General features: G+C 37.1%; 1 protein-coding gene across 1 annotated transcript in view; it reads right to left on the bottom strand.

The window, feature by feature from the left end:
- Positions 1–23,184, bottom strand: part of MALRD1 (MAM and LDL receptor class A domain containing 1) — a gene marked incomplete at its 5' end in the record, with an annotated part of 247,426 nt that extends 224,242 nt beyond the window's left edge. Inside the window, 8 exons of the mRNA XM_084260684.1 lie at positions 608–765; positions 5,547–5,687; positions 9,021–9,114; positions 14,006–14,167; positions 14,253–14,341; positions 18,411–18,551; positions 22,725–22,838; positions 23,172–23,184. Of these exons, the coding sequence (XP_084116810.1) occupies positions 608–765; positions 5,547–5,687; positions 9,021–9,114; positions 14,006–14,167; positions 14,253–14,341; positions 18,411–18,551; positions 22,725–22,838; positions 23,172–23,184 (912 nt within the window). The remainder of the gene's footprint in view (positions 1–607; positions 766–5,546; positions 5,688–9,020; positions 9,115–14,005; positions 14,168–14,252; positions 14,342–18,410; positions 18,552–22,724; positions 22,839–23,171) is intronic.
- Positions 23,185–27,333: the final 4,149 nt, after the last annotated feature.

Raw genomic sequence — 27,333 nt, 5'->3', positions numbered from 1 at the left:
TATTAAACAAGACTTTCAAAAGGGAACATTCTAGCAATGGAAACCCTCCACAAAGCAAAAGAGGTAAGAAATATGGAAATAGTTATCATTGCTCAACTGGCATTTATGCTTCAGTTGGACATAAATACTTTAATTACTGATAAGTAGAAAATAGGAAAATTACTCCTCTAAAACATGGGTGAAGCAAATTGGGTGCCTTAGCAAGCACTTTCCAAACACCCTGAGCCAGTAACTTTTCTTTTTTCTTTGTCTCCATACAGAAAATAACTTTTTTTTCCCGTTTTCAGAATGGGAAGAAGGCTAGAAAAACTGTTACTATAGATTTTTACCCTGAAATCCTCAAATTACTTAATCCTATAATAGCTGGGGTTTGTCCTTGAAGTCTTATTGCAGAACATTCACCCATCAAATTAGTTTATAGCTGAGATGGCAAACACCCAGGTTTTACAATTGCATAGATCAATGGAATGATTCCAAGTTACTGCTTTGCACAAACTGACTTAGGGTGCAGGCATGTGCTAGCAGGTGTACTTCCTTGTGTTTCAGCTGGTAACACCTGATCTGCTGTATCTTTACCCTTTGAAAATGAATGCATGTTTCTTCTTACCTGATTAGTAAACAGTACCACCTTGAGAACGCTGCTATCTGCCACAGAGTAATGAAACTGAAAATAACAATTCTTGCTGGAGCAATGACACATGGAGCTGTTAAGATAAGCGCTTTTGTAGAATGCATTGTCATTAGCTTCTAACCACTCAAAATTGCCTGAAAAATAAAATAAAAGTGCACTTTTTCACAAACATTATTTTTTCTCAATCTATGAATGTAAAGACTGTTTTCCCATAATGAAGCCATGGACCCATGCCTGCAACAATTGAATCTGTCATGCTGATTATGTGACTTGTGTGTTACCTGTTTCCCATTAAAGATATATATATATATGTATTCATTTCACTCCCAAATAGTCCCAACAACCAAGAATCATACCACTTGATAGCATCTTGAAGTTGCTACTTTTCATGTTAAAAACTGTAAGCAGTTTCACATTCAGCTCAGCTTCCTTACATTTGCAACCATTCAATACCTAATCCCAAATACATTTGGAAACTGGGCTTTCTACCTTCTTCCACTATGTTTTCCAGGAGATTTTTTTTTTTACATTAATAAGTTTGTAGACTCTTCAAAATTTTTTTTTTAAAAAAAAAGGTGGTTGGGAAGCATTGTGCCTTACTGCTACCAGAGGCAGTAGCATCTTCACCATGTTATCAAGGTCTTTGCTTCTCAGCCAGAATTTCAGCAACAAAATGTTGGAAGCATATTGTCTTTCCATCTGAAGCAGAAAAGCAATTTGTGCTCTTCTTGACCTACTGCCCCTTATAAAAGCATTCCTGCAGAGATCTAAAGGAATACTCCAACCCCTCAACAGTGTCTTTTATTTGTCAGAATAAAAAGGCTAAATACTTTTTATCAAATGTATCGAGTCTTTTTTTTTTCCTCTACTGAGTTATTAAATATTTTGCTGCCTTCTGAAACAGACATTAAAATAATAAACAAGAACTGATTAAAGGTCTTAAATCCTCTGTTTCTGTATTCATGTCTCTAAATACAATTTATCTCAAACACAGGTGCTAGACAATCTATTTCAAGCTAAAAGCATAAAGCCTCATTTCCCAAGGAAAGCATTTAATTTTTATAAGGGACCACATTCTTTTCATTTTGTTGCCAGTTTACTCATTGCCTTATGCAATGTTTTACAAGGTTTGTAATTTCATGCCACCACATCTAACCTTGATATAAGGAAACATTAGATTTAACCTAGCATTCTGTTGGACAGAGATCAACAAAGCTTCTACACTTCTAAAGCTACTGACTTGTGCAGAAGAGGAATATGCATCAACATTAGAATTTACACTACCTGTTCTTTACCTAACTTCAGAATTCAAGAGGCCATTATAAAACTAAGAAATTTTATTTTCTGAAGCTAGTCTAATGATAATTAACATCCATTTTCCTGTTTGAATTTAAGTTCATGAATCTTTATAAACACTGCAAAGTGGAACTCACACAATTTTTAGATAAGAAAGCAAATGTGTTGCACTATATAAACAAAAGTTCTTTGCAACATCCACAAGTGCTGCTGACTATTCTTCAGGGAATCATTTTATGCAAGTATTGCAAATGTTTCTGAGATGAATTGAGGCCTCATTTCAGAAATGAAGACTCCAGAATCTCTTGGGCTAAATCATGCTGATATTTTTATTATTTTTTTCTCTCCTCTATATCCTGTAAAAGTTAAACCAAGTCACTTCAGCTGCACAATCAATAAACTGTGCTAATATACTTGTTTCCCCTCTTCCAGGGATTTTTTTTTATTATTACCTTTAGCCAACATCTATTGAGTAGCTTTATAAAGCTTAACAGTATTAGGAAAGTTTCTTTTATTTTTTATAAACTTTGTATCTCTCAGGTTTGAATTTTCCTCAGTCCAATACTCTCCATAGCTTATTACTGTATTATACTCTGACCTTCTTGTTTTTCATGGCTTTCCTTTTTTGAAGTGCTAGACTTCTCTGCGCTTTTGGAAGTCGAACAGGTATCCCAGAAAAGCCATTTCATTCCTGCCAATAGGTAGTAGGCCTATCGAGTCACAAACATGTGTGTATTTCTGGCAAGAGATGCTGGGATCGTTGCCAGGACAAAGAGTGTAGAATTTAATGACTTCTCATAAAGCCTTTTATTTTCCCCATGTGGCTGCTTAATCAGGTTTTAGATAGATAGTCTTAGTTATTTCAGTTTGGAAGAAAAATTTTATCTACCATAAGCAAAAACTTGCAGTCCTGAGAAAAGATCAACCCTTAACAACAATGGAGCCCTGCTTGAAGCAGAGCTTACCACTTACTTCTGAGGTGACCCAATCTCTTCCCAGAACCGAGGCAGGATGGTGGAGTGGGTAGTGAACCTGCAAGTGTCTTACTACACTGAAAACTTAAAGCCTATAAATATTCATCTGCTTGGCAACATATTAACCATTTTCTGACTCAAATCTGTTGATACTCCTGCTTTGAGTCATGTTTTTCTTTTTCATTTCACAAAGTATGTGACTTTGAAACTATGCTACTAGTGTTAGAGAAACTACAGAGCCTTCAGTTAAAACAGAGCCACAAAAAAGTGAGACCTTTTATTTTCTGGCAAGTTCTATTCCTCAACTGAGATCAGATCATTCTCTAAACTACTCCTCTGCAACCTTCCCACTCATGCATTTTGGGGAAAGAAGAGGTCAAATATGAACAGCCATTCTTCCTACTCTTAACAGGTGGAGTTTCACAAACTCATAATGAATTCTTGAAGAAAAAAGTAAAAAGAGTAGTGTAATAGAATCTCATGACCTAATGATTTGGCTGTTGTTTCATGTTTAAAATTGAGAGATTCTTATAATTAGTTATCTGAAATGTTGCGTTTAAAGCCATAGTGCTTCTTGATTTAGTTTTGCATCTCATAATCCTTGTTTTTGTTATGTAGACAATTGGTTTCACCAGTTTCTTATTAAAGTATTACCTCACATGTAGGAAACTTGATTAATCCACTGTAAGAAGAATGAACTATGGAAACTACTTAACATGCTGGAAATATCAACAAAGAAAACAACAACAACCAAGTATTTTCTCAACAGTATTCCTGGGGAATATAAAACCTATGTAAGAACTTTTGACACTTGAGAAATTAGGGGGAAAGTTATAGAGAAAGTGTCTACAATACAACATTGGAGAAAAGATGCAATAAAAGAACAAGGAAAAAAGTCCACCAAGGACAGAAAGTATTTTATTAAATTTAAGAATACCAGGAAAGGAGGATTATTCAAAGCCTATAAGCAATCCTTTCTTTATAAATATAATTGTCTAGACCTCTGCTTTATAATTTAGTTTCTTACCCCACTTCTATTTATAGTAGTGAAAGCTTTGATCAAAATCAGAAACTAAAGCTTACTAAAGCTTTATTTGCATTGCAAGTTTGAGCCCTCAAGCATGACATTTTTGCAGTTTGCGTATGATTTATTTAGTTTTTTTAGAATTTTAGTTAATATTCAACCTCTTTCTTTATGCCTTAACAAATCTGTATGAATAGAAACACTGTCTCTACTGAGAGGTGAGTTCTCCTAGTTCAAGTTTTCAGCACTTTCTAATGTTAATGAGGAACTAAATTCTGTTGTTTTGACACATTTCTTCTGGCATTTTCTTTTTTTCTTAATGACACAGAATCACAGGGAATGTCCCCAGTTGTTATATGTTCAGCCTATTCAGCTACCTGTGAATATTCAAACAATAATGCCCAATACAAAAGAGATTTCCAAATGTATTTTGTTCTAGTAGACATTGCCTGTGACCTGATCCCATAAAAGCTACTTACAGAATTCCTGTATCTTTTCTGTTAGCACTATATAGCTACAAATGGGAAATCTATACCCATTGAGGTATCACATTAAGGTATGGCAGTGATACAACACCTTCCAGGCAGGTGGTTAAAATAAACCCAAATCAAAAGTCTGAGGAAAAAAATATCTAGTTTAGTATTCTATATGTCCACTGTTGGACAAAAATGTTAACATGCAAAAATTTTACTTAACAGAGTGTATACAATGGAGCTCTTCTGCTTGCTCTTCCATTATAATTTGACTTATAGTTGCCAGAGTGTTGAAATGCATGCTAAAAAATCATTTTCAAAATCTTACTAAACTGAAAATAATATCTAAGCATTCATTCTGCTGTTATCAGTGAGATGTATTCCATTTCTATGGGCTCAGAGTTCAAGCAGTAATCTCCACACTATCAGTTCTTCAGAGCTACATCACAAATTATACCATTACAACTAGTGCTACTTAACCCCTTTGAAGGCAGTCTCAGTAGACAAGCCAAGCAGTTAGCTGGCAAGGGAATTCCATTTCACATTACAACTCAGACATTTATATCCATTAAGCTTTCAAAAACCTTTCCCATAAACCCATAGACAAGCACTAAACAGTAACTTCAAAAACAAATGCTGCTCTTTACTCATGAAAATTGCAAGTGAATTAATTTTGTTTTTAAGAGTAATAAACTATTCTGTATAATAAATGTTTATTTACAGCTCCCCTAATTAAAAGTTTGAAGTTAAATTCCTGACTGCATGTTCAAACATAGTACAAATACATAAGTAAAACTGCCAAGCATCAAAACCAAAACAAAACAGAAAAACACCATATACAAGGGTCGTAGGGATTAGATAGATTTAATTTGAATTCACCAAATTGTTCTATAGATCTCATACAAAGAATTAACTGGAGAATAAATCAGTTATTAGTTTATATGGGAGTACTATCTTGATGTTTTACCAGCACAAGTGTTCACAGCACCCTTATTAAACGGTCAAAGCAAAAGCTAATTTAAGTACAAAATACATACAATTACTTTTCAGGTTTTTGTTCTGTTTCTACATTAGGTCACCAATGTTTCCTAGAAAGCACCATATTCTTCATGAGATCTAGTATTTAAGCATTAACATAAATTTCCCACCTTCAGTATTGTTCCAATCTCTCAGGAAGGGACAGGAAGCAATCTTGTGCCCAGCTTGCAGTTGTGCCCACGCAGCAGGTTCTGTCGGCTCATCTGAATGCCACTCACATATGCCAAGCTCAAAACTGGAAGTCTGTGGTGCTAAAAGACAAAGAAAAACAATCACTTAACTTCTGAAAATGTCATTATTTATGAGACTAGTTCCCTTTAGAATCATATGTTTACTAAACCACTTGACAACCTGTCTGCCTCTAGTCACTTCAAAAGCATTGTCTCTGACTGAGTGATGTCTAGCATTTCAGGCTGCCATCTTTAATGACATTATTTTAAAAACTCACTCCATAAAGATGGATGCTTCTTTCTGAGCAATGGAGTGATATTTATGTTATCTGGTCATCACAACCTTCATGGATTCACTTATGCAGAGAGCACTGTCAGGAAACATAAAAAATTACATGTCCTGGTTTTCAGCTGGGATGGAGTTAATTTTCACAAGAAGGTGGAAGGGGACACAGTCACGACACCTGACCCAAACTAGCCAAATGGGTATTCCACCCCATATTATGTCAATGAAAATTAACTTTATCGCAGCCAAAAACCAGGACAGTAGACAAGGAAAGATCTATACATATTATCTACTTGGACTTCTATAAGGCCTTTGATACAGCCCTCCCAACATAATTCTCTCTAAATTGGAGAGATTTGATGGATGGGCTGTTAGATAAGGAAGTGGTTGGACGACTACATCCAAAGAGTTACATACAATGGCTCAATGTCCACTTGGAAACCAGTAACAATTGGTATCCCTCTGGGGTCTGTATGGGCACCAATACTATTAAATATCTTCATTATATGAAGTGGGATTGAGTGCACCCTCAGCAAGGTTGCCCATGACACCAAGCTGAGAAGTTCAACTGATTCACTAGAGGGAAGGAACAGCACCCCAAGGTATCTTGACAGACTTGGGAAGTGGAGCCATATAAAGCTCATGAAATTCAACAAGATTAAGTTCAAGATCCTGCACATGAGTCAGGGAAATCACCATAATCAGTGCAGACTGGGAGATTGACTGATTGAGAACAGCCCTACATAAAAGGACTTTGGGAAGCTGGTGTGTGAAAAAGTGGGTGTAAGCCAGTGATGTGTACTTGCAGCCCAGGAAGCCAATTGTGTCCTGAGCTGCATAAAAAGTGTGGCCAGCAGGTTGACAGAAGTGATTCTATCTCTATAGTCTACTTCTGTGAGACCCACCTAGAGTAGCTCATCCAGTTCTGGGGTCCATGGCATAAGAAAGACATGGACCTATTAGAGTGGATCCAGAGGAGGGACACAAAAATGGATGAAGTTTACTGACCAGCGGAACTGGACAAGAGACCGAAGGGGGGAAGTTTAGGAGACAGGAGGGAGAAAAGGGGAAAAAAAACCTTAAAACTTAATGACATTACATTCATGTTTAGACATCACAGTTTGCATCAAGAACCTCCTGAAAGCACAAATACTTAAGCTGTTTTATTCATGACCCTAAAACCATAGTCATACTAATGAATACAAATGCAGAGATCATTTCTTATGTGCATTTACACTGGGATTGAAAATCACAAAAGCACATTGAAATGAAAGTTTTAATTAGAAATGACATGCAATTAAAGTGGCCTTTATTTAAAATCTTCTTACCAAGGCATTCCATAAAGACTAGAGAAAACATTATTTCAAATTCAAGCAACCATTAATCTGACATTTTGTTTTAATTACTGGAAAATGTTCAGTAGTAAAATTTCTCTTTCAGGTAAAAAATTAAGATCCTTTAATGCTGGTTTTGGCTGCTTTAAGCAATTTAGATGTCACCTAATGAAGCTGACTTTTTGCAATGGGGAAGAACAGGATAAGACCGGGTTCTTATTAGAATAAACCCGGGGTACTTAATAATGCAGCAGGTCAGTGTGTAAGCCACACTATATATTTCAACAGTTTCTATGTAAGGTGAGTACACCCTGTTTCTGTTTCAATTTTTTATTTTTTCATCTCTCTAATACAGTATTTCATTTCTATAGCTGTTTTTTTTCCTTTTTTTTTTTTTTTTTGCTTTAGAAACACCTTGTTTATGAAGAAACCCAAATATATTTGTAGAGAGAGATTTATAACCTCCTGTGGGAGCTGGTTAAGCAATCATATAGGTTGCCAGCATCTCGCAGTGCATTTTTCTCCATTTTAAACAATGTGCCAAGTAACAGAAAGGACTTGGTAGAATCACACATCTGTTGTCTTTTCTTTGTCAGTTTCAAATTAATTTTTTCAAAGAAAGTACATTTTAAACTTAGCTTGAGTTCATAGACAAGGATGTGCAAAATTTTAAATTAGCATCCTTACTCATTAGGTGGCACTGCTAGAAAAACTGCAGAACAGAAAAGCAATATCATCCCTGATATGAAAATACTTATATAACATTTCCTTCTTAATTTCTCCATTGTAAGAAAGTTGAAACATGCACTTGCATACCAGGTTTAGTTACCTGAAACTTCATTTCCACTTCATTTTCAGATCTTGACTGAATAAGTATGTATGCCTGCCTAAATCATCACACTATGATTTGCACCTTGCTCTCACTGTGATTTGCCTACAATTACTCAGCACTCTAACATGTTAATAACCATGTGAGTCTATTTTCAATGGGTTTTCCTACTGGAAAATCTAGAGAGCTTTGTTTTAGACCACAGTACACAAAATCAATTCTGTAATCTAGCTTGGTCTGTGCCAAACACTGCATTCTATACCTCAAGTTAAATTTAAAGACTGAACCCTCAGTGCCTGTGCTGCAACTCAGTGGCAGGAAAACAAAGTGGTTGCTTTGAATAAGGTCTGTGCTCAACTGAAGACGTGACATAGGGGCAACAGTTCAATCTTCTTGTGTAATAGAACAGCATCAATCTAATTTATGCTAGGATGGGGACTATTCCTTTCCCATGAAATCACATTGAGTTGAAAAGGGAAATAGGAAATGTTTTGCTGTCATGCACAGATTGTGTGGCTGCAGAGCTGACCAGCCTGGTGTTAAACTCTTGTATGTACATAACAAAATAGCCCCACCACACAGCTGAGGATCAGGACCTTCATGCATTTAAAGATAGGCACAAGTGCTTTCGGAATGTCCCTGAAGTTGTTTCCAGAGTTTTTCCTGAGCTGACTGAGCACATCAATACTTCGGCCAGAACTAGGAGATCCCTTCTGCCCACTGAGGCCTTAGTGCTCTCCCTGATGCAGAAAGCTGCATTTGTACTGCAACAGATTTCTCAAGGTATTTATTATTGTTATTTCTGTGTTTAGATGTGATATGACAGGTGATGGTTTAATGGAATGAATATAAACCACATGAAAACACCTACGGAGTTGAGAAAATCATTGGCTTACTTTTGTCCTTTTTCTTCTAATCCAAGGGCAAGTAAAATGACCTGTCTCCCAAAAAACAGGTATTCTTACCGCAGGCCAGAGAGCACCCTTCACTGAAAGTAATATCATCAATGGCAACAGTTTCATCTTGTCTCTGTGTCTTCACCGATCCCCAGAAGATAACCTGCAGAGATTAGCAGCAAATCAATAAGAAATGGCAATCACCACAGTCATAGAGAAGAGAATAAACCTTCCAAGATATGCCAGTGTCCTCAGACTTTCTATTAGAAATAAGAAAACTCAAATCATACAATAAACAATTTTGGAGGATTAACATCACGGCTTTTTCACGTATCTGTGGCTTGTCAAAACATACATATATAGTCTAATCACTTATCTCAAGAGTGAAGTAGCATTTAACAGGAAGGATCTGAAATACATGAAAATTTAAGCAAGGATGACAACAGTTAAGATATACATAACATTTGTTTTATCAAGCCTTTATTCCACCAGAGACTGGAAATGCAAACCTTTTCTTGTTTTGTGAATTTATCAGAGACCTGGAGCAAAGTCAGAGCAACAAACACCATTAATCAGAAGCCTTTTATCAAATTTTTAGCCAAAACAAGCCTTGAATAGTACTTGGTCAACTGTAATGCTGCTCTAATGTTACAACAGTGAGTTTATTTTTTTTCCTAACAAAGTCTTCTATATACAAGAAGTTACAGGTATTTTCCAGTTCTGTGTTAAGGGCAGATTTCGATTTACATTTGTAAATGTAGAGACTACCATGCTTTTTATGCAACGACTTAGAAGGAGATGGATCAACTACAGTCCAAGGGAAACCCCCCAAAAAAACCCACACCAATCAAAACAACCCAACAAATCAGCCATACAAATAACTTTCCTTAAATTATTCCCTGGGCAACTGAGGCCTTTCCAGAGTCCTGGAGGCAAAATCTACCTAGAGGTACATTATAGATATTAAGTGTACAGTGTTAGGTAGATAATAAGTTTTCAGGTATTAGCTTTAGACTTCAGGCAAAATTTTTGCATAGTTTAAGAGACTGTAGCAGAACACCTGCAGTTATGTTATAAATTATAATCAGGAGTACAGTATTCCACTCTACATGGTGACACAACTCAGGCAAAGGTACCATTAAGTTATTAATTGTTTTTTTCTAAGGAGATAGTGTTTTGTGGCTTTTGTTTGTTTAGTTGTTTTTTTAAGATGTTATTGACCTGCAGAAGTATGGCAACCTTTGGAGTCAAATTATCTGGCATTATACAGCCAGACAGAGGTGTGATAATACCTTTCATATCACCAGTGAGAAATCCATGCCCAGTTTGTTTTTATATGTATATATATACACACATACATATATAGATATTATTTTTTTAAACACAGCAAACTTTCTGTGGCACTTTCTCTGCCAACTATTCCACATTGATCATTGTTAGTAAACACATGGACAACTGCATTTTCTAATACAGTATTTTTAAGAAATAATGTAATCCTGTGAGCTTACAATTTGATCATCTATAGCACAATGGTAAGAATGCAGTTAATTGAAATCCAGAAGTTTTGAAGGAATGGGGTTAATCCTGGCATAAGTTTTTATTTGATTTTTTAAAATATAATGATATTTATTTAATTTCCTCTTGTTTTCTACTTGAAAACAATAACTGTCACACTACATATTAATAGCATCATATCACATTCAGTAATATTTTTATATGACTGAAATGCAGTACCTTGGTATTTCATTCATTTGATTTTTCTCAGAAAACAAAACCTTGAATTCTTGAGTGTTGTTGCAACATGTGTAGATGTGTACTTTGATGACATCACCAGTAGAAGGACAAATAGTATATTCATATTAAGCATTTTTTTACTTTTTTTCAGATAAGGTTTTAAAAGAATTCAGTGCACTGTTTTGTAACTAGAAACTCAAGAAATACTATTTAATATCAAGGATTTGATAAATACTTTACCTTTTTGCAGTCATTTTCTGGTGTGAAGTAAACCTCTAGCTATTAATAACTCCACTTATCATATCAATATATATTTATAGATAGCTTGCAGTTAGGGCTTCATAGTCAGTGAGACAAAGTGACTTATACAGAGCTAAAGAGGTGATATCTCACTTTGCTGGTGCAAAAATCATAGGTAGCTTCAAGTTCATATTCCACTGGAGCACACAAAGTATTTAACAGCTTGTGTTCCCTCAAAACTCATCAATAGTTTGTTTACTCAGTCAGTATCATAACAAGGACAGATTTAAGAGACTTGCTTTAAATGTACATGCTACAAATGTCTCTACAAAGAGATCCCCACTGACTGGTGATGTAGACATTCAATACATATTGGTATTATGAACATTCAGGGAAGTTTCTCCAATGACAGAATAAAATTACTATTTCCAGTTTTTGACTACAGGACAGGAATCAATCCCCTGAAGTCTATGAAAGCTTTACTACTGAATGAACTAGGAGCATAGTCTATGCTGCAACTCTGAACCCATCTCTCTGGAAAAGTGTCAGCTGTATATTTTCCTTCATTGTGCCTTAACTTCCCCACATTCACAATTTCAGAAAATCATGCTAAATGCCTACAGCTGCTCTCAAGTCTAAAAAAATCAGCTGGGCTTTATCTGGCACAGGTACCCATCTGCCCTCTCCTGAGGAGGTCAGTCCAGTAATAACTAAAATGATTGCCATCCATGTTTATGAAAGCAACAGATTGTTCAGTTTTCCCCTCACACAAAGCCTAGAATTCCAAAACTAAAACTCCAAACTCAGTCCAAAAATCTGTAATGACAGTCTACTTAATGACACTATTTGCTCATAACTATTTGTTCATAACAAGTGCTGCCTAAATATGCAATATCTATGGCCATCAGAACAAATTAACATTACAGCTATATTATTGGCAAGGAAAACTGTACTGGGAATGTAGATGGGGGTCTAACACTGGCTGGACCTCCCCACAGAAAGTGCAGCTGTGAGGACAGATTTCCAGTGCAGCAGTGAAGGGACAGGTAAAGCATGGGAATCAAGCACAAAACCAAAAGTGAACCCAAAGCCCAGAAGTTAAGGAGGCAAAAATTTGTTCTTAAAAGAAGGGAGAAAAGTAGTTTAGGAGATCATACCATGATGTAGTTCTCCAAAACCCAGCCAAGACAGACATACTGAGCTTGCTGTATGTTCAGTAATTAAAGCAGTGGCAATCATTTTTCAGAATTCCCTAAAACTGGAGGATTTTTGAAAGCCAAAATCAAACCACCTATCCCATAAAGACAAGATTTATTGGCTTTTGAGTAGAAAGTGACAAAATTAAGTAGTGAGTATCAAAATGACCAAAGAAAATAAGCAGTGGAGGTTGATTTTAATCAAAATCTCATTTCAAGTGTGCACGCAAAATTGACAAAAATATTCAAGTACTGTATCTCTTTGTATCCATTTTTTTTCCATAGAAACTTTAATTATCACTAAGAAATATGGATATATCATTAAACTCTTCAATGGTCATGAAAACTTCTTGAGAAAAATGAGGTGTCAATTCATGATAAAGATTTTATTACTTTGGAAGTTTGGAACAGGAAATACTTGTATTTCTAACAGTTCCATTGCAATAGAAATTTTACATGCTGCTGCAATAAACCAGTGTGATACTAATTATTTGACTACAGGTTTTTTCCTGGTTTATTTGTGCACAGCTAGAAATTTTATCTTGAAAAATGCCACAGGTAACCCCATAGGCTGAAGACCTTGTCATATCAAAAGAACAAGTGCAGAAAGACAAGTGAATTGTATTCAGTTGTATGACCAACATCTTGCAAGCTGTCACTAGAAGAAAAATCTGCAGCCAAAGAAGAAAGTTTGCTCAGTTTCAGCCTCTAGGTTTGGTGAAGTGTCCAACTCCATTTATTTAGCCAATTGTAGTGATTTCTGCAGTGTTTGACACATGCCTCTTTAAAGCTGGACTGTGCTCATCAGTTCACATTATAGAGGCCAAAGGATAATAAGGTTTGCAAAGCAATAACCTAATTAGGATTTGATCCAGCAATTTAGAGGAAGATGATGCCATATTATATTAACCATTCCCAGTCAATTCTCTGAACAAAATTAAGGATGACAAAGTAAATATAGAAGTAAACCCTTCCAGCACAATCTCACATGGCTATACATACACTCAGGTAGAGATAAGTTATTGACAAGTAACAACACCAGTACTTGTGCTGAGTTAGACACAGGTATTTTATAACATCCCCCTTAGAGTTAAGCAAGCATTATTTCAAAAATCCAGACCCTGTTGGATGCTATACCTGAATGTTACCTCTTCAAGCCAAGTAATTGTGCTACTCTTAATGGTTTACTGAAACAAGGTTGTGCTCTCATGCCTTCAGGTTTGTATGCTAACCAGCTCAGCACAGTAACTACTATAGGAGGAAATACCCCACTTTTCCTCCAGTATTTTGCACATATACATCAACTACAATATTGTAGCTGTAAGCTACATTTACTGCGTTAACTTTTTGTGTAAATGCACGTATAAAAACATTTTCATAACCACTGAGACTTTCACTGTTTCTAAGCAGCTTTGAGCAAAATAAGACCATATGCATGTGCTTTGTGACAAAGGCTCAAAACTACAATGAACCTTTAAGTACAGTAATTGTCACCTGAAGTGCCCCTATAAGAACAAACTTTATTTCTGATATAAATTAAACTGTGACCTCATTGGTACTGTTAGGCTGAGGCTAAGGGAATGCTGTATTGAAAGTTAAGATCCTGAGTCTGTCAACTCTATGGGCAGGAAGATAATTTATGAGGCAATGATTGTGATATTCAAGACAGTTTAAGTAAGGTTTGGCATTAGTTTTAACACCACCAGGACATAAGAACAAGCAGTATTTGTTAATAACAACATGAGTTTCCAAATGTCCTCTCTCTCTTTTGCATTGTGATAATGCTTTCCATTTGCAAAATATTTAATTTTTACTTATTAACCCTCCCCCCCAATTTATAAATCATTTAACAAGTATAGTTTACAGTTACCTCAATTTACTAACCTCATACTTTTCAGTGCTATTGATTGTGATGGTATTTACTTTCCACTGATCTTGCAGGTCTCCTGAATCTTGCCAGATGTTTGTAATAGTATCTTCGGAGTGCTTTTGAAGCCCTGCTATCAATGTTCCACTCATTTTACTGATCCAATAATGAAATGTAATCTGGGAAAAAAAAAAAAAAATGTCTGATTGTTCCAGGGAAGTGCTATAACAAAGAATGAAATTTGAGGACTATGCATCAAAATACCTGGCAAACGTGTTCATCAGTTGGAAGGAAAACATTGGTCCTTAAGGTTGCAGAAGATTGCGTTTCAGAGGACAATGAGAGGAAATAAGCTATTAAAAGGAATAAAAAAGAACTTTTAGAAGCTTGGAAAGAAGTTGTATAAAACATTACATTAAAACAAGAGGCACATATACAGGTATGAATTAATAACTAGAAAGCCAACTAGAAGGTTTTCCTCAGAAATGTAGCCATTGTCTGCCATGGTTTTATTCATATTAAATATCAAAATAGTATTCTCTATATTCCTGCTCAAATTTCAAGTAGGGTTCCAAAATGTTTCATGTGCTGATGGCTTGAATATTCAGTAAGTGCAAAACTGTGGGACAAAGATCATATGTAGGAACATCCAAATACTTCATTTATAAAACTACCCACTCTGACTTCTCATCCTTGCATGCACCTGGAAAGTAGACTGACCAAGGACCATAAGAGTAGCTCAGTGCTGGAGCCAGCTGAGCAACTCTCTGCAGAGGTATTTTGCAGCCTGCTACCAGAGCAGTGGCCATGCTCTCCCCAGGTTTTAGGTCTTTCATGACTCAGAGCCTGCCAGCTGCAAGCACATTCTTTCCACTCACAACAGATGGCTTGGTGCCTCAGCAGAGCTCTATCCCTGACTTCAATCTGTTTCACTGTTTTTTAACTTCCATAAAATTTTGAACATTTTTCTTTAAGTTCCCTAAAGACAAATGTATCTAGGATGCAAAAACAAGGTCAAATTTCGCCTACAATAGGAACTCTGTGTCTTATAAATGTGGTGCAGAAATAGATAATTTTAAGAAATCCTTTGAACGATGATTTTAAAATAAACTTCTGCATAGGTGACATTGGTTTCAATTAGTAAAACCAGTTTGGTTTGGGGGTTTTTTTAGTGGTCATCCCTAGTCTGTTCAACTACATTTTCAGTGAAAATAAGAACGATGTGAAGGGACTGATCTAAACAAAGCCTGTTACATTCTAGTAAATGATTACATACATCTTCAAAAGAGTTATACCTACCAAGTGATCTTTGCTCTTTTGCTAATGTGAGTGCAATTACTAATCCTGATGGCAGGAACTCTTCCCTTTAATACTGTGCCACAGAGCATACTCTGCTCAATTGTCATCATACAATAACATTTTTGTTCTTTAAACAGGAACCAACATAAAACTGATTACACAGCCTGTTGAGTCAGCAGTGGGAAAACTTGAATAGCTGCCATAAGGAGATAAATATTTCCTAGACGATTAGAACCAGCATTCAGAAAATGAAAGTGCAGTTTAGCCATTCTCCAGGTAGAAAACCAAAATAACCAAACACATTGAACTTTCCTCAGCTGTTCAGTTCACAGATCTCATTATACAGCCTCTCAGCAAGCTGAATAGGTACAAGTATTCAAGCTTTTTGTTACCTGATCAAAATAATTTAGATTAAAATTGCCACAGCGCAATTCAGACCTGGCAGATACAATGGCGACTAAGCACCCAAACAAGTCAATGGGAAAATATAAAACACTGAACCGTTTGCTTCCTCTCTAACAAACACCTAAAGTTGATGGTTCCCAAACTTTTGCTAGCTTTGGATGTCTGTGTAAGTTAAATTTTACCCCCTCCCCATGAGTTCTTTGCAACACAAAGTTAACCTTTTTTATTAGATATAGGCAAGAAAATATTTCAGGTGTATATCTGTGGTGTATACTGCCACTTGAGTGCAAACTCGTGAAACTTAACCTAGTTGGCTGGTCAGTTCTAGCCAAGAGTTTGCCATATTTTTATTCAACCGTGTTCATCTTTTATCTGCTTCTTGATGAGAAGAGCTGTTATTATTTTAAAGTGTTTCAGAACTTACATACTTGAAATAAAACTTACTTTTATGAAAAAGGTTTGGTGGTTACTCCAGTTTTTGTGCTAACAACAGTTTATATCAACATTTATTTTAAAAGAGCCTTATTTTTAGAAGCATAACTGAACTGGTTTTGGCTAGAATAAGAGTTGCATTGCTTCATAGCAGCTAGTGTGAAGCTATGTTCTAGATTTGTGCTTAAAACAGTGTTGATAACACAGGGGGTTTTTTGTTACTACTGAGCAGTGCTTACACAGAGCCAAGGGCCTTTCTGCTTCTTAAACCACCCCTCCAATGAGTGGCCTGGGCGTGCACAAGATTGATAGAGAGCACAGCTAGGACACCTGACCCAAACTGACCACAGGGATAGTCCATACCATATGACATCATGGTCAGCAATAAAACTAGGGGGAAGACCATAGGGAGAGAGCAGATTTGGGACTGGCTGCTAATAAGTTGGTTAGTCATGAGCAATTGTCTTTCTTGGGTTTATTTTTCTCTTTGTTATTTTTTTCCTCTTTTCCTCCTTTTAAAAAATTATTATTTCATTTTAATAATTATAATTTTGTATCTCAACCCATTAGTTTTATCACTTTTACCCTTGCAATTCTCTCTCTCATCCAGAGGAAGTGAGTGAGCGTCTGTGTGGTGTTTAGCTGCTGCCTGCAGTTAAACTACAACAGTCCTTTTTGGCACCTAACATGGGACGTACATGGTTTGAGAAAAGAGATTTGACCAGAGCGTAACAGAAAGGATTAATATGTGATAACAGTTGTGGGTCACGATTTGGATGAGGCTGTTCTCAATATTAGTTTGTCTGATCTGTGCAGTGTTCTTTTTTTTTCTTTTGCTGCACATCTTAAAGATTGACATTGGCTTTTGTAGGATGCGCTTTCCTGTCATATACAAGAGAAAAATGAAGTTCTTAGAAACACACTACATGCATAAAATTCCCTATTTACAGATCATCATGAAAATTGTCAGCTGCGGAATGAGAACTTGCAGAAAAACATAGAGAGGTTTTTTGTTGCTGTTCATGATGTATTTTCTAGAAATATTTTTAAAGTTCTGTCCCATGTTGATTTCTAAGCAAGGTTTCCATGCATTCACCTTTAAACCACCAATTCACATTAATCATTATATGGAATTTCTACGCGTTCAGTGGCTTACACAAGGTGTAGGAGGTGCTGCTTATTTCAGAACAGTACAGATTTCCACACCTCCAGATAATCACAGTTTGGAAATGAGGTGAAAAACACCTAGAGAAAAAAAAATCAGTCTCACAAGAACACTTCAGTCCTACGTAAAATTAGATTCTTGTGCACTCTCCAGCATTACATGCCTGCCTTCAGGTGATTGCTCTAAGGTCTAATGCACCACTGACCCCACAGGAGAGGTGAGAGGGCGTGGGCAGAGAAAAGGGAAAGAGAATAATGGAAAAAGTGGAGAAGAGAAATAAACATCTTGAGGTGATTACTTCAACCAGCTCACATCTTTAGTGAGAGATTAGATGTCCCTATCAAATTCTTTCCCTTTTTCCTTTCTTTCATATAAACAAGCTTTATAACAGCTTTAAAAATCAGGAGAAGGCTTACTGCAGCAAAAGAAGTTGGCTCAAATAAGCTAAACAGTATAAAAAAAAAATCACATATTAGAGAAGGAAGAAGCCAGGTTTTGGAAAGCAGAGTTAACTTGGCAATTAAACAAGCATAAAGAATATATTTTATCTGAGGAGAGGGACAATGAATTACTTAGTTGAGGGACAGTCTTTCATGCAAAGTAAAATTGTAATAAGATTTAGACAGAAGCTGGATCAGATTATAAAAGTTCTTCCTGTCCCCAGATAGAAAGTCACCTTTTCTCAAAATATTTGGAGCATTAATATTATCCAGAGATAACAGATATACACACTTTAGGCACTTGTCAGTCTAAGAAGAGATGAAAATACATCTCCAAATGGGGAACTCAATATTGGCTTCTAAACTTTTCAACCATCAAGACAGAAATTATCACCTAATGTCTCCAAAACAGGTAAAGGTTACTGAGATGAACATGAGTCGTAGTGACTGATCACTTGCTCTTCTATGATAACAAGAACTGTTTTCTGGATTTATTTTTTTTCTGGAATTCTTGGTTATTGTAATTACAATCACATAAAAAACCTGGACACAATTTCTCAGAAAACATGTGGCAGAATCCAACTGAACTCTCAAGAAATTAGTTAAATTAAGTGAATAAAATAGAGAACAACATACTTTATAAGAGCCCACTGTTCCTTCAAAGAATATGAGGATTCTTACCACTGTCGCTCCCATTGTGGTCAGAGTATGGTGGTCCCATGCCAGATTGACCATTTTTTCTGATCCATCCAGGCTGTAAATTCAACTCATGAAGAGCTTTGCATATATCAGTTTCAAAATCACACTTTTTCCAGGAGGAATCTGAATTGAAGTAAACAAAAAATGAAACCCTCAAAAACAGAAGAGAACTGTTCTCACCATTACTTGCCATTTAATTAGCACACAGAAACATTCCAAAAGGCCTCCTAGAATAATTAAGAAACACAAGAATTTTAAAATCATGAATAAGGAGAAACTGGTCAGTGGAAGAGAGACAACAGAGAATGAACATTGTTTAGAAAAAACCCCAAACCCTCCAAAAAACCCCCAAACCATCAAACCCTCCTCCCACCAGACAAAACCGAAAGCAGTCTATTTGTATTATATTGTTACAAGATACCCTATTCTTCACCACAGATATGTATGTAGTTACCTATGTGTAAAAAACTGTCCAAGTTAGTACATGTTATATGTAGAGGCTGTTCTTAAAATATACTGCAGCTACCAGCTGAATAATTACAGTATATCCCATGTTTCTGCAGGGAGCTTTCATAGAAAAACAAAAACTTAACACCAAGAAATAACCAGATATAAGAAGGATGTTTTTATCTTATTACTGTTTATTTCACTATTTTGCAATCTCTGTATTTTTTGGGAAGTTTGAGTGTATGCCCAGTCCCAGAAGCCTCAAAGGGCATTATAACAGAAAGGTAGGGATCATGATCTGATTTGCTCCATAGTTTACCACTGCTCATTGGCTTTACTAGGCTGCTGCCTTAAAGCAGAAACCACACTGTTCAGAAAAGAGCTGAGACAAGTCCTTAGATTGAGAGTCTCCCCATTTGCCTTTCCTCTAACCTTTTTTCTTCCAGTGCACATAACAACATTGTGGGAAAGGACCCTGATTGGTGTACCAGTCCATTCAGAAATTTGAGGTGGTTATGTGACCAGAAAAATACTTACTTACTGGGAGGTAGCGGGGGATAGATGTTTATTTCTGCTTTGGTGTCAGACAGCTCTTTTTCCATTACATCAAAGCTGAATGATAGAGTTTGCATGTGCATGACAGGTTAGACAACCCTTGAACCACAGCCCCATTCCTTGAACCACTTATTGTAGTGGTGGGAGGATTTTCTTTTAAAAAAAGTCTGAACAGATGCATCTGTAAAGTGCAAGTGTATTGCAACTTCACTCAAAGCAGAAGGGCAGATCTTTGGGACTGCCTGGTGATTTCATGCACTGTGTGGGAACTTACAGTTTGGTCTCATTTTCTCTTAAACAACAGAGGAGGATAGGTTAAGATTCTGCCTTCTAATCAGGATTCTGCTTAGACACATGAGCTACGTTGCCTTTTCATTCCCTCTCAAATTAGTGCTCACTCCAGACCCTCACTAATGCTCTTGATCTATTCTATATTATCACAGTTAAATAATAATTTTAAATAAAGTTGCAACTGTAGCATTTATAGTCACACTACGATGTCCAATTTCATGGCTTTCATATTCACATCAACTTACTGGCAACAGTTAATTATAAGGTGAGAGAGAAGAAATAGATATAATTCACACAAGCATTTCAAATTCAAGTTAATGTGCAGATTGGCTGATTCATCAACCAACTTTTTATTGCTGCTTCATTCCTTAGCTCTTTAAGTGACTGAAAAGCATGTCAATGGTTCATCACAAGCACAAACACTGATGAGGCATATCTGCTTCAGATTACATGAAATGCACTAAATCATGGTAAATATTTTTTCAGGAATTTTCTCATAGCTGAAAAAAACATTTTAAAATCAATATAAACTAAATAGCAAGGACAGTACCTTTTTAAATTTAAAAATAAACAAAAATCCCAACTTGATAATTCAGGATTATGATCCAAGGCAATATCAATTTTCAGGGAAAATATAACTTGAAAGTAAACCATTGTATATTTGCTGGAAGATAGATTACAAAGATAAAGTCACAGCTCAGAGAGGAAAAGGCCAACAGGAAGAAATATGTGGGATGTTCTAGATATTATTTGCAGAATTTCCTGTGAACAAAACAAATATTTCAAATCACCTCTAAGAAAAAAATCCAAGTCTCACAGAAACAGACTGCAGTTAAAGGTTTCATTTCAAGTCTGTATGTGTATACATTCTCAGTCTGGGATATTCTGAGAGTAAAATATTTTTAAGAGTAGACTATTCATCTCACTAGTGAATATTTTGCAATAGTAGTTCAGAGGTAAAAAAAATTACTGTAGGGTTTATTCCGCTCCTTTTCCAATGCTGTGGCAAAGCATAAACCAACCACATATGAAGTCCAAAATGACAATAAAAGTGCACCATCTGAAATTCCAACTTTGATATATTTTCCATGCAGAAGCATCCTTAAACCTGAGTATAGCCCAGAGAAGATAAGGACCCATCATAAACATAAAATTGGACAGCTCACTCCTAAGTAGCAGAAAATCATATTGTGATAATCCCAAATCAGAAGAGTGGATGGCAGCAAAATGAGTCTTCAATTGACACCTTAATCTGCATCTTTATGCCTGAATGCTATCTTCTCTTCTGGAGTGACCTGGAGCGTTATCCAAGCAGTCCCAGCATCCACAGCCTGTCACTCAGAAACTAGTTCCACACCTCTTCCTCATCCATAGGCTGCCCAGGGAGGTGGTGGAGTCTCCTTCTCTGGAGATATTCAAGACCCATCTGGACGCCTATCTGTGCAATATGAGCTAGGGAGCTGCTTTGGCAGGGGGGTTGGACCCCATGATCTCTCGAGGTCCCCTCCAACCCCTACGATTCTGTGATTCTGTGATATTTAAGTCTTTCACAGAACCTATAGACGAATCTTTTCTAGTTGTTGTCTATACTGGTACTCACTCAAAAAACAGGGTAAAAAGCCGCCATAAAAATTAATGGAAGAATGCACCTCTTGCTGCATATTCTGCAATCATAATAGAAGGTGCTGCCTGGAAGAAATGGTCTTTTCTGGGAAACCGAGACCAAGCACAATGAGGGTTACAATGTTATGCAGTGAAACGTAGCATAACCATCTCTAGGCATAGTGATAAAAAATTTGCTAACCTGAGGTATGTTAGTAACGCACCAGGGGATTCAACAGGCATAATTTCCAACCACTGGTGTTTAATGCATTTTAATGCAGCACAAGAAAGTTACAAAATGTACTGGTATCCAATATAGTTTTAGCAATTGACTTATTTTCAGAGGAAAAAAACCAAGTATCCTAGAAGTGATTCTAGACTCCTGTTCCAAACACGTATCTACATTGCATTTGAATGAAGTAGGGAGACATACTGGAAAAAGGGAAAGCCCAAATATCTAGGAACACGACTATAATTTGAGGAATCTTGATTTACATTACTGTTCTTTCTTCCAGATTTCATTGAAATGCAATGATCACTAACATAATTTATTAGCATTTTTCATGTGCACAGAAACACACAGGTTCTTCTAAAGATCACCTACTTTGAATTTAAATCTAAACCCCAAAGACCCACAAATACAATAGCTTTCTTTGCTGCACAGCAAGTGGAAGAATTTAGATAAACTTTTAGTTAAAATTAGAATTTTTGATAGAGCCAAGTTCTTCTTTGCACCCAAGTAAGAAGATTCTCAAAGAGCAGGACTATTTTATGCATCATATGAAATAATTTGCAGCATGATTTTGTGTTATAGTGTTCAGGAAATAGTAGATTTCTGATGCAAATTTACTCAGACCACAGCAGTTAAAATTCACTCTCACTACTAACATCTTTCCTTACAACAGCAACCATATCCAAAGCCTCTGAATTCAATTTAAGCTAGGACTATAAATTCATGAGTTCAGGAAAATTGCCACCCTTACCTAGACTGGAAAAAAAAGAAAGAGAAAAAGAAAAAAAAAAAAAAAAGGGAGCTGTTGTTTATGCTTTGATCTAGGTATTTTGGATTAAATCTGAACTTCCACAAAAACTTTGATCATGAATTAAGGAAAAAATTAATATATGTTAAGTCATCATTAAATTTTACGTAGAAGGAAATGCTTTGCTACATAATATCTGTATGAAGCTTTATGAAAGTGGTATGCTGTATAGAGGCTGAAAAATAAGCAGGAAAAATAAAACTGGAACAGAAAGAAACAGTCTGCTAATCAAATGAAAGAGGTTGAAGAAAAAAAATTCCCAAGTATATTTGTAACATTAGAAAATCCCTCTGGTTCTCTCTCCTGCCATGTTCAGTTATCAAACCGTACCACAATTATGATGAAGCCCACTGAGACTTACCTTGTTTCTCATCACTGATGCCTCCACACTGGTTGGTGAAAATGCACAGTTCCCCAGACGGAACAGAGGACCCATCACCCTGCCTGCATTCTCTTCCTGTAGATGAACGAGTATCTATGAGAGCAAAGCAATATAACACCCAGAAAAGTAGGAATCTGTTCATGGGCTATGCTACTATCCAAGCTTTCACTTGGAAAAAAATTACTTTAACTGTCTAGTATTTATCATGAAGGGTCTTTGAAAAAGCTGCACTTATACACATCTCTGAAAGATGTGTTTAGAATCCTCACTTTCTGAATCTTCTGCTTAAGGGAAATATGGCTTCTGTGAAGCTGTGACTTTCAACCTGGTGTGTCTTTGGATAATGTTTAACCGAATTATAACATTGTTTTATGACTAAAAAATTTGGTGCATGCTATGCAAGTTAAGTGTATATCATTAACTTACTGATAGGAGTCATTGCCTGATAGCTTGCAAATATATTAGATAAGAAAATAACAGGACAACCGAGTAAAATTATCAAGTGACCAACATTCATAAAGATCTCTCTTCTCTCAGGAGTTGGCAAAGTAGAAAATTTAGGAAGAGTTTGTGCATCAAAGGCAGAAAACAGTTGAGAAATTCAAAGTTAATTTTGGCTCAGAGATTATGAGTGACTGAACTAGGGAAAGAATTAGAATTGTCAGAGCTTGTAGCCATATGTGAATAGTGGTTTCTCTTTAATATTTACTTGGGCTACAACTGTAGACAATGCCTGAATTACTTGAGAGTACTTGGTTGTTAATGGAATTGTATCTGCAATCACAACTTGCATAAAAGTATGAATAGACTGGCCATTAAAAAATAATTTCCAAATTACTAAATGCTTGTATTTTCAGGAAAACTAATATTTTGTATAATACCAAGATGTTTTTTCCCAAGATTAGGGAAGAAAGAGAGATCTGTATCTGAATTCTTAAGAACAGTGAACAATATGACCTTACAGACAAGCACAATCAGAATTTGCCAAAATAATAATAAAAAGTTGTCACCCAGTGCAGAAATCCACGTTTAGGGAAAACTACCACCAGTAACAACCTCAAATATATTGCCCTGCCATATACAGTCTTGGTCCAGGGTTATTTAGTAATTTATATAATCATGTGTATGTCCCTAATTGGCATAATACTTGTTCTGAAGTAGCGCACTTAGAAGAAAAAGCATGTAGTCATAGGTGACAGAACAGTTTTTTATTAAGCTGTCAAAAGGAGTATTTGCATTGTGTAAATAAATTCACAGTGCATTATATGGGAAGACTATCGAGGCTCATGCAGCAGAGATGGGCATTACTAAAGCATCCTTGCACAAACGACTCCATCAGAACAAGAGACAGAAGTCTGCGCACCGTCTTACAACCCCTTTGATGCAGAATAAACTTTTAATTTCTTGTTTCATTCAACCTAACAACAATAGAAAATAGGGAAATTATATTAATGAAGTACCTTAAGTACTTTAGATTCATCAAACCGAGAAGGACTCAAGCTAGTGGGAAAAAGATGATTGCAAAAGCTAAAGCACTGCATTAGCCCACGGCAAGTGACTGAAAATTAGAGAAAATTTGGCTGACAGTAGTGTAAGCCTGACACTTATTGTTTTGCATGGCAAGGTTTTGGGGGATGAGGGGGTGACTTAGGGCGGTGGGGAATGACACACACGCAGGGGTGGCTTCTACAAGAAGCAGCTAGAAGCTTCCCCTAGACCAGACACAGTAAACACCAGACAGGCTCAAGGCCAGACCTGCTGCTGACCAAGGCTGAGCCCATCAGCACCAGTGGTAGCACCTCTGTGAATCACATTGAAAAGGAAAAGAAAACATGAGGGGACACTTTTTGGCACCAGAAAAGAGAATGAGAAGATGTATGAAACTGTACAGACACCAAGGCCAGTGAAGAAGCAGGGGGGAGCAGGCACTCCAGATGCCAGAAAGACAGATTCCCCTGCAGCCTATGGAGAAGACCATGGCGGAGCCGGTGTCCCCCCGCAGCCCATGGAAGATGACAGGTAGCAGAGACCCTGCCTGCAGCCTGTGGAGAGACCTCATCCTGGAGTGGGTGGAGACATATGAAACACACTGTGACCAATGTTGGAGCAAGCCCCTGAAAGGACCTGCAGCCCATGGAGAGAGAGACCCACGCCAGAGCATGTTTGCTGGGAGGGACTTGTGACTCTGGGGGGCCCAGGCTGGATAAGCCTGGTCCTGAGAGACATTCTATGATTTATGACTGCACCCCATAGAAGTGACCCACGCCAGAGCAGCTGGTGAAGAACTGAAGCCCCGTGAGAAAGGACTCATATTGGAGACATTCGTGGAGGACTGTCTCCATGAGTGGTACCCCATGCTGGAGCAGGTGTGAGGAATTCCCCCCCAACACACATGCTAAGAAGGAAAACAACTCATGGGGAACTGGTCGAAACCCCCATTCCTGTCTCCCCCTGTGGCACGTGGGCAAGTGGAGAAGGGAGAGAAATCATGAATAAAGTTGAGTCCATGAAGAAGGGAGGGGTAGGGGGAAGTGTACTAAGGTTTGATTGTACTTCTTATTATCCGACTCTGGTTTCTGTGTGTGTAGTGAATACATTAGATGGTTTTCTTTCTTTTTATTCCACGTTGAGTCTGTTTTGCCCATGACACTAATTGCAGAATGATCTCTCCCTGTCCTTATCTCGACTCCTAAGCCATTTTCTTCCCTATCCAGCTAAAAATGCGAGTGAAAGAGCAACTGAGGTGGGCATCTGGCCTCCAGCCAGGGTCAAACCACCACACTTCTACAGGAACACTGGAATGAGAAAAAAAAAATATTCAAATGTCGTGGTTTCACCCCGGCTGAGGGCCAAGATCCATGCAGCTGCCTGCTCCTTAAAGGAAAAGAGCAGGGAAAAGGGAAGGTGAGGGGGTGAGAAGTAAGGGAAGGGAAAAGGAAGAGGAAGGGGCAAATAACCCCAAAACCAAGGAATAAGAGGCCCGTGGGTTGGGATAAGGATAGTTTACTAAGATAACAGAAAGATGCAATATAACAATGCTAACAGGACTTTAGAGCAAAAATATATGAAGCTGCTGATACACAATGCAGTTTCTCACCAAACCACACAACTCAGGCCGTGCCACCCAGAGCCATCCCAGAACCTAACCGTCCCCCAAGAACCGCGCGTCCCAGAGCCGCCCTCGGCCTTCCTCCCGTCAGCCCCCCGATATCCTGGGCAGGACGTAACTGGCGTGGAATACTCTCTTTGGTCAGTTCGGTCACCTGTCCTGGCTTCGCCCCTCCTTTCTCATGAAGAGCTGAGAAAGTCCTTGACTGTCTGACAGCAGTTAAAAACATCAGGGTGTTATCAGCACTACTCCCATTTTAACTCCCAAACACAGCATTCCATCCGCTGTTACAAATGAATTTAACTCTATCCTGACCAAAACCAGGACATCAAACTACTTTTATGACAGAGCTTGTTTACTTTACTGAAAGGATCTTACAAATGTCCAAGAGGCAGCCAGCAGCTCTGGAGATTTCCTCACCTGTAAAGTCCCAAGATCAAAAAACTGAAATGCACATGCCACTGTGCTTACCTCCAATTTGGCCATTATCCTTGGCGGGTAGTATTAAGATATTAGAATTAACTAAAATATGCTGATTAGAAAGCACAAGTGCTATTGTTTTTACAAAGAGAAAGAGAAAACCAGACAAGATATGTCTGGACACATATCAATCATTGCATCTCTGTATTTTCATGACGTAAGAAATTTCTTGTCAAGTACAATGACTACTACTCCAACCTTGCCTGAAGGCTGAGTCCAAGGTCTGATGCAACTTCCTATTACCTCCAACACAAGAGACAGACATGCACTTGTAATACAGGTTTCAGTTCTGCCTAGTAAAGCATTTTCCAGCTCATTTGGTTCAACTCCACCCTTTCCATCACTATCCTTCTTTGCACATAATTTTACATCCTTCAACTGAATATTTTGGACTCAGGCCATAGAGCTGATTAGAAAACTTCTTGAAGGAAAGCAGAGCCACTAATAAATTAATTAAGAGTTCATTGAGATACATATATATATATATGTATCAGTTTATCAAGAATATGTATCATTGAATTGCCTACTTCACTTCTGCCAGTACAGCTTATATTGAAGCTTATATGCAAAAAACAATTTCATATAATATGTTATATTAATACATTTGTAAAGGCTTACATGTTTTATGGTATTCAGCTGCTTTGTTTTCCAGTCTATTTTCTCCAACAGACAACATTTATTCTTTCTTTCCCCTATGTGTTCTGGAACTCCTCCTCATAATGCTGTACTTCACAATGACAGTTTTTCCCAGTCTTTCAGCTTTCTTCCATTTTATTAAAACTTCTGCTGCAATAATCTAAGCTGTTCTGCTTTCTCTGTAGCAAAAAATCTCTATACAAGCTTGGTGACTAGGAGGGTCATTTTTAGCAGAAACTGGTATCCATTTCCATTTATATTATGCTCTAAAACATTAATAAGAAGCAAAATTGCATAAGCCAAACAATTCAGAATCAGCATAAAATCTGTTATGAGTGGAAATAGATGAAAACTGTATCAAAT

This window comes from Gallinula chloropus, assembly GCF_964237585.1.
Source record: "Gallinula chloropus genome assembly, chromosome: 2".
Classification (NCBI taxonomy): Eukaryota; Metazoa; Chordata; class Aves; order Gruiformes; family Rallidae; genus Gallinula; species Gallinula chloropus.
Note: the sequence above shows the minus strand (reverse complement) of the source record. Positions and strands in the feature narration are given on the sequence as shown.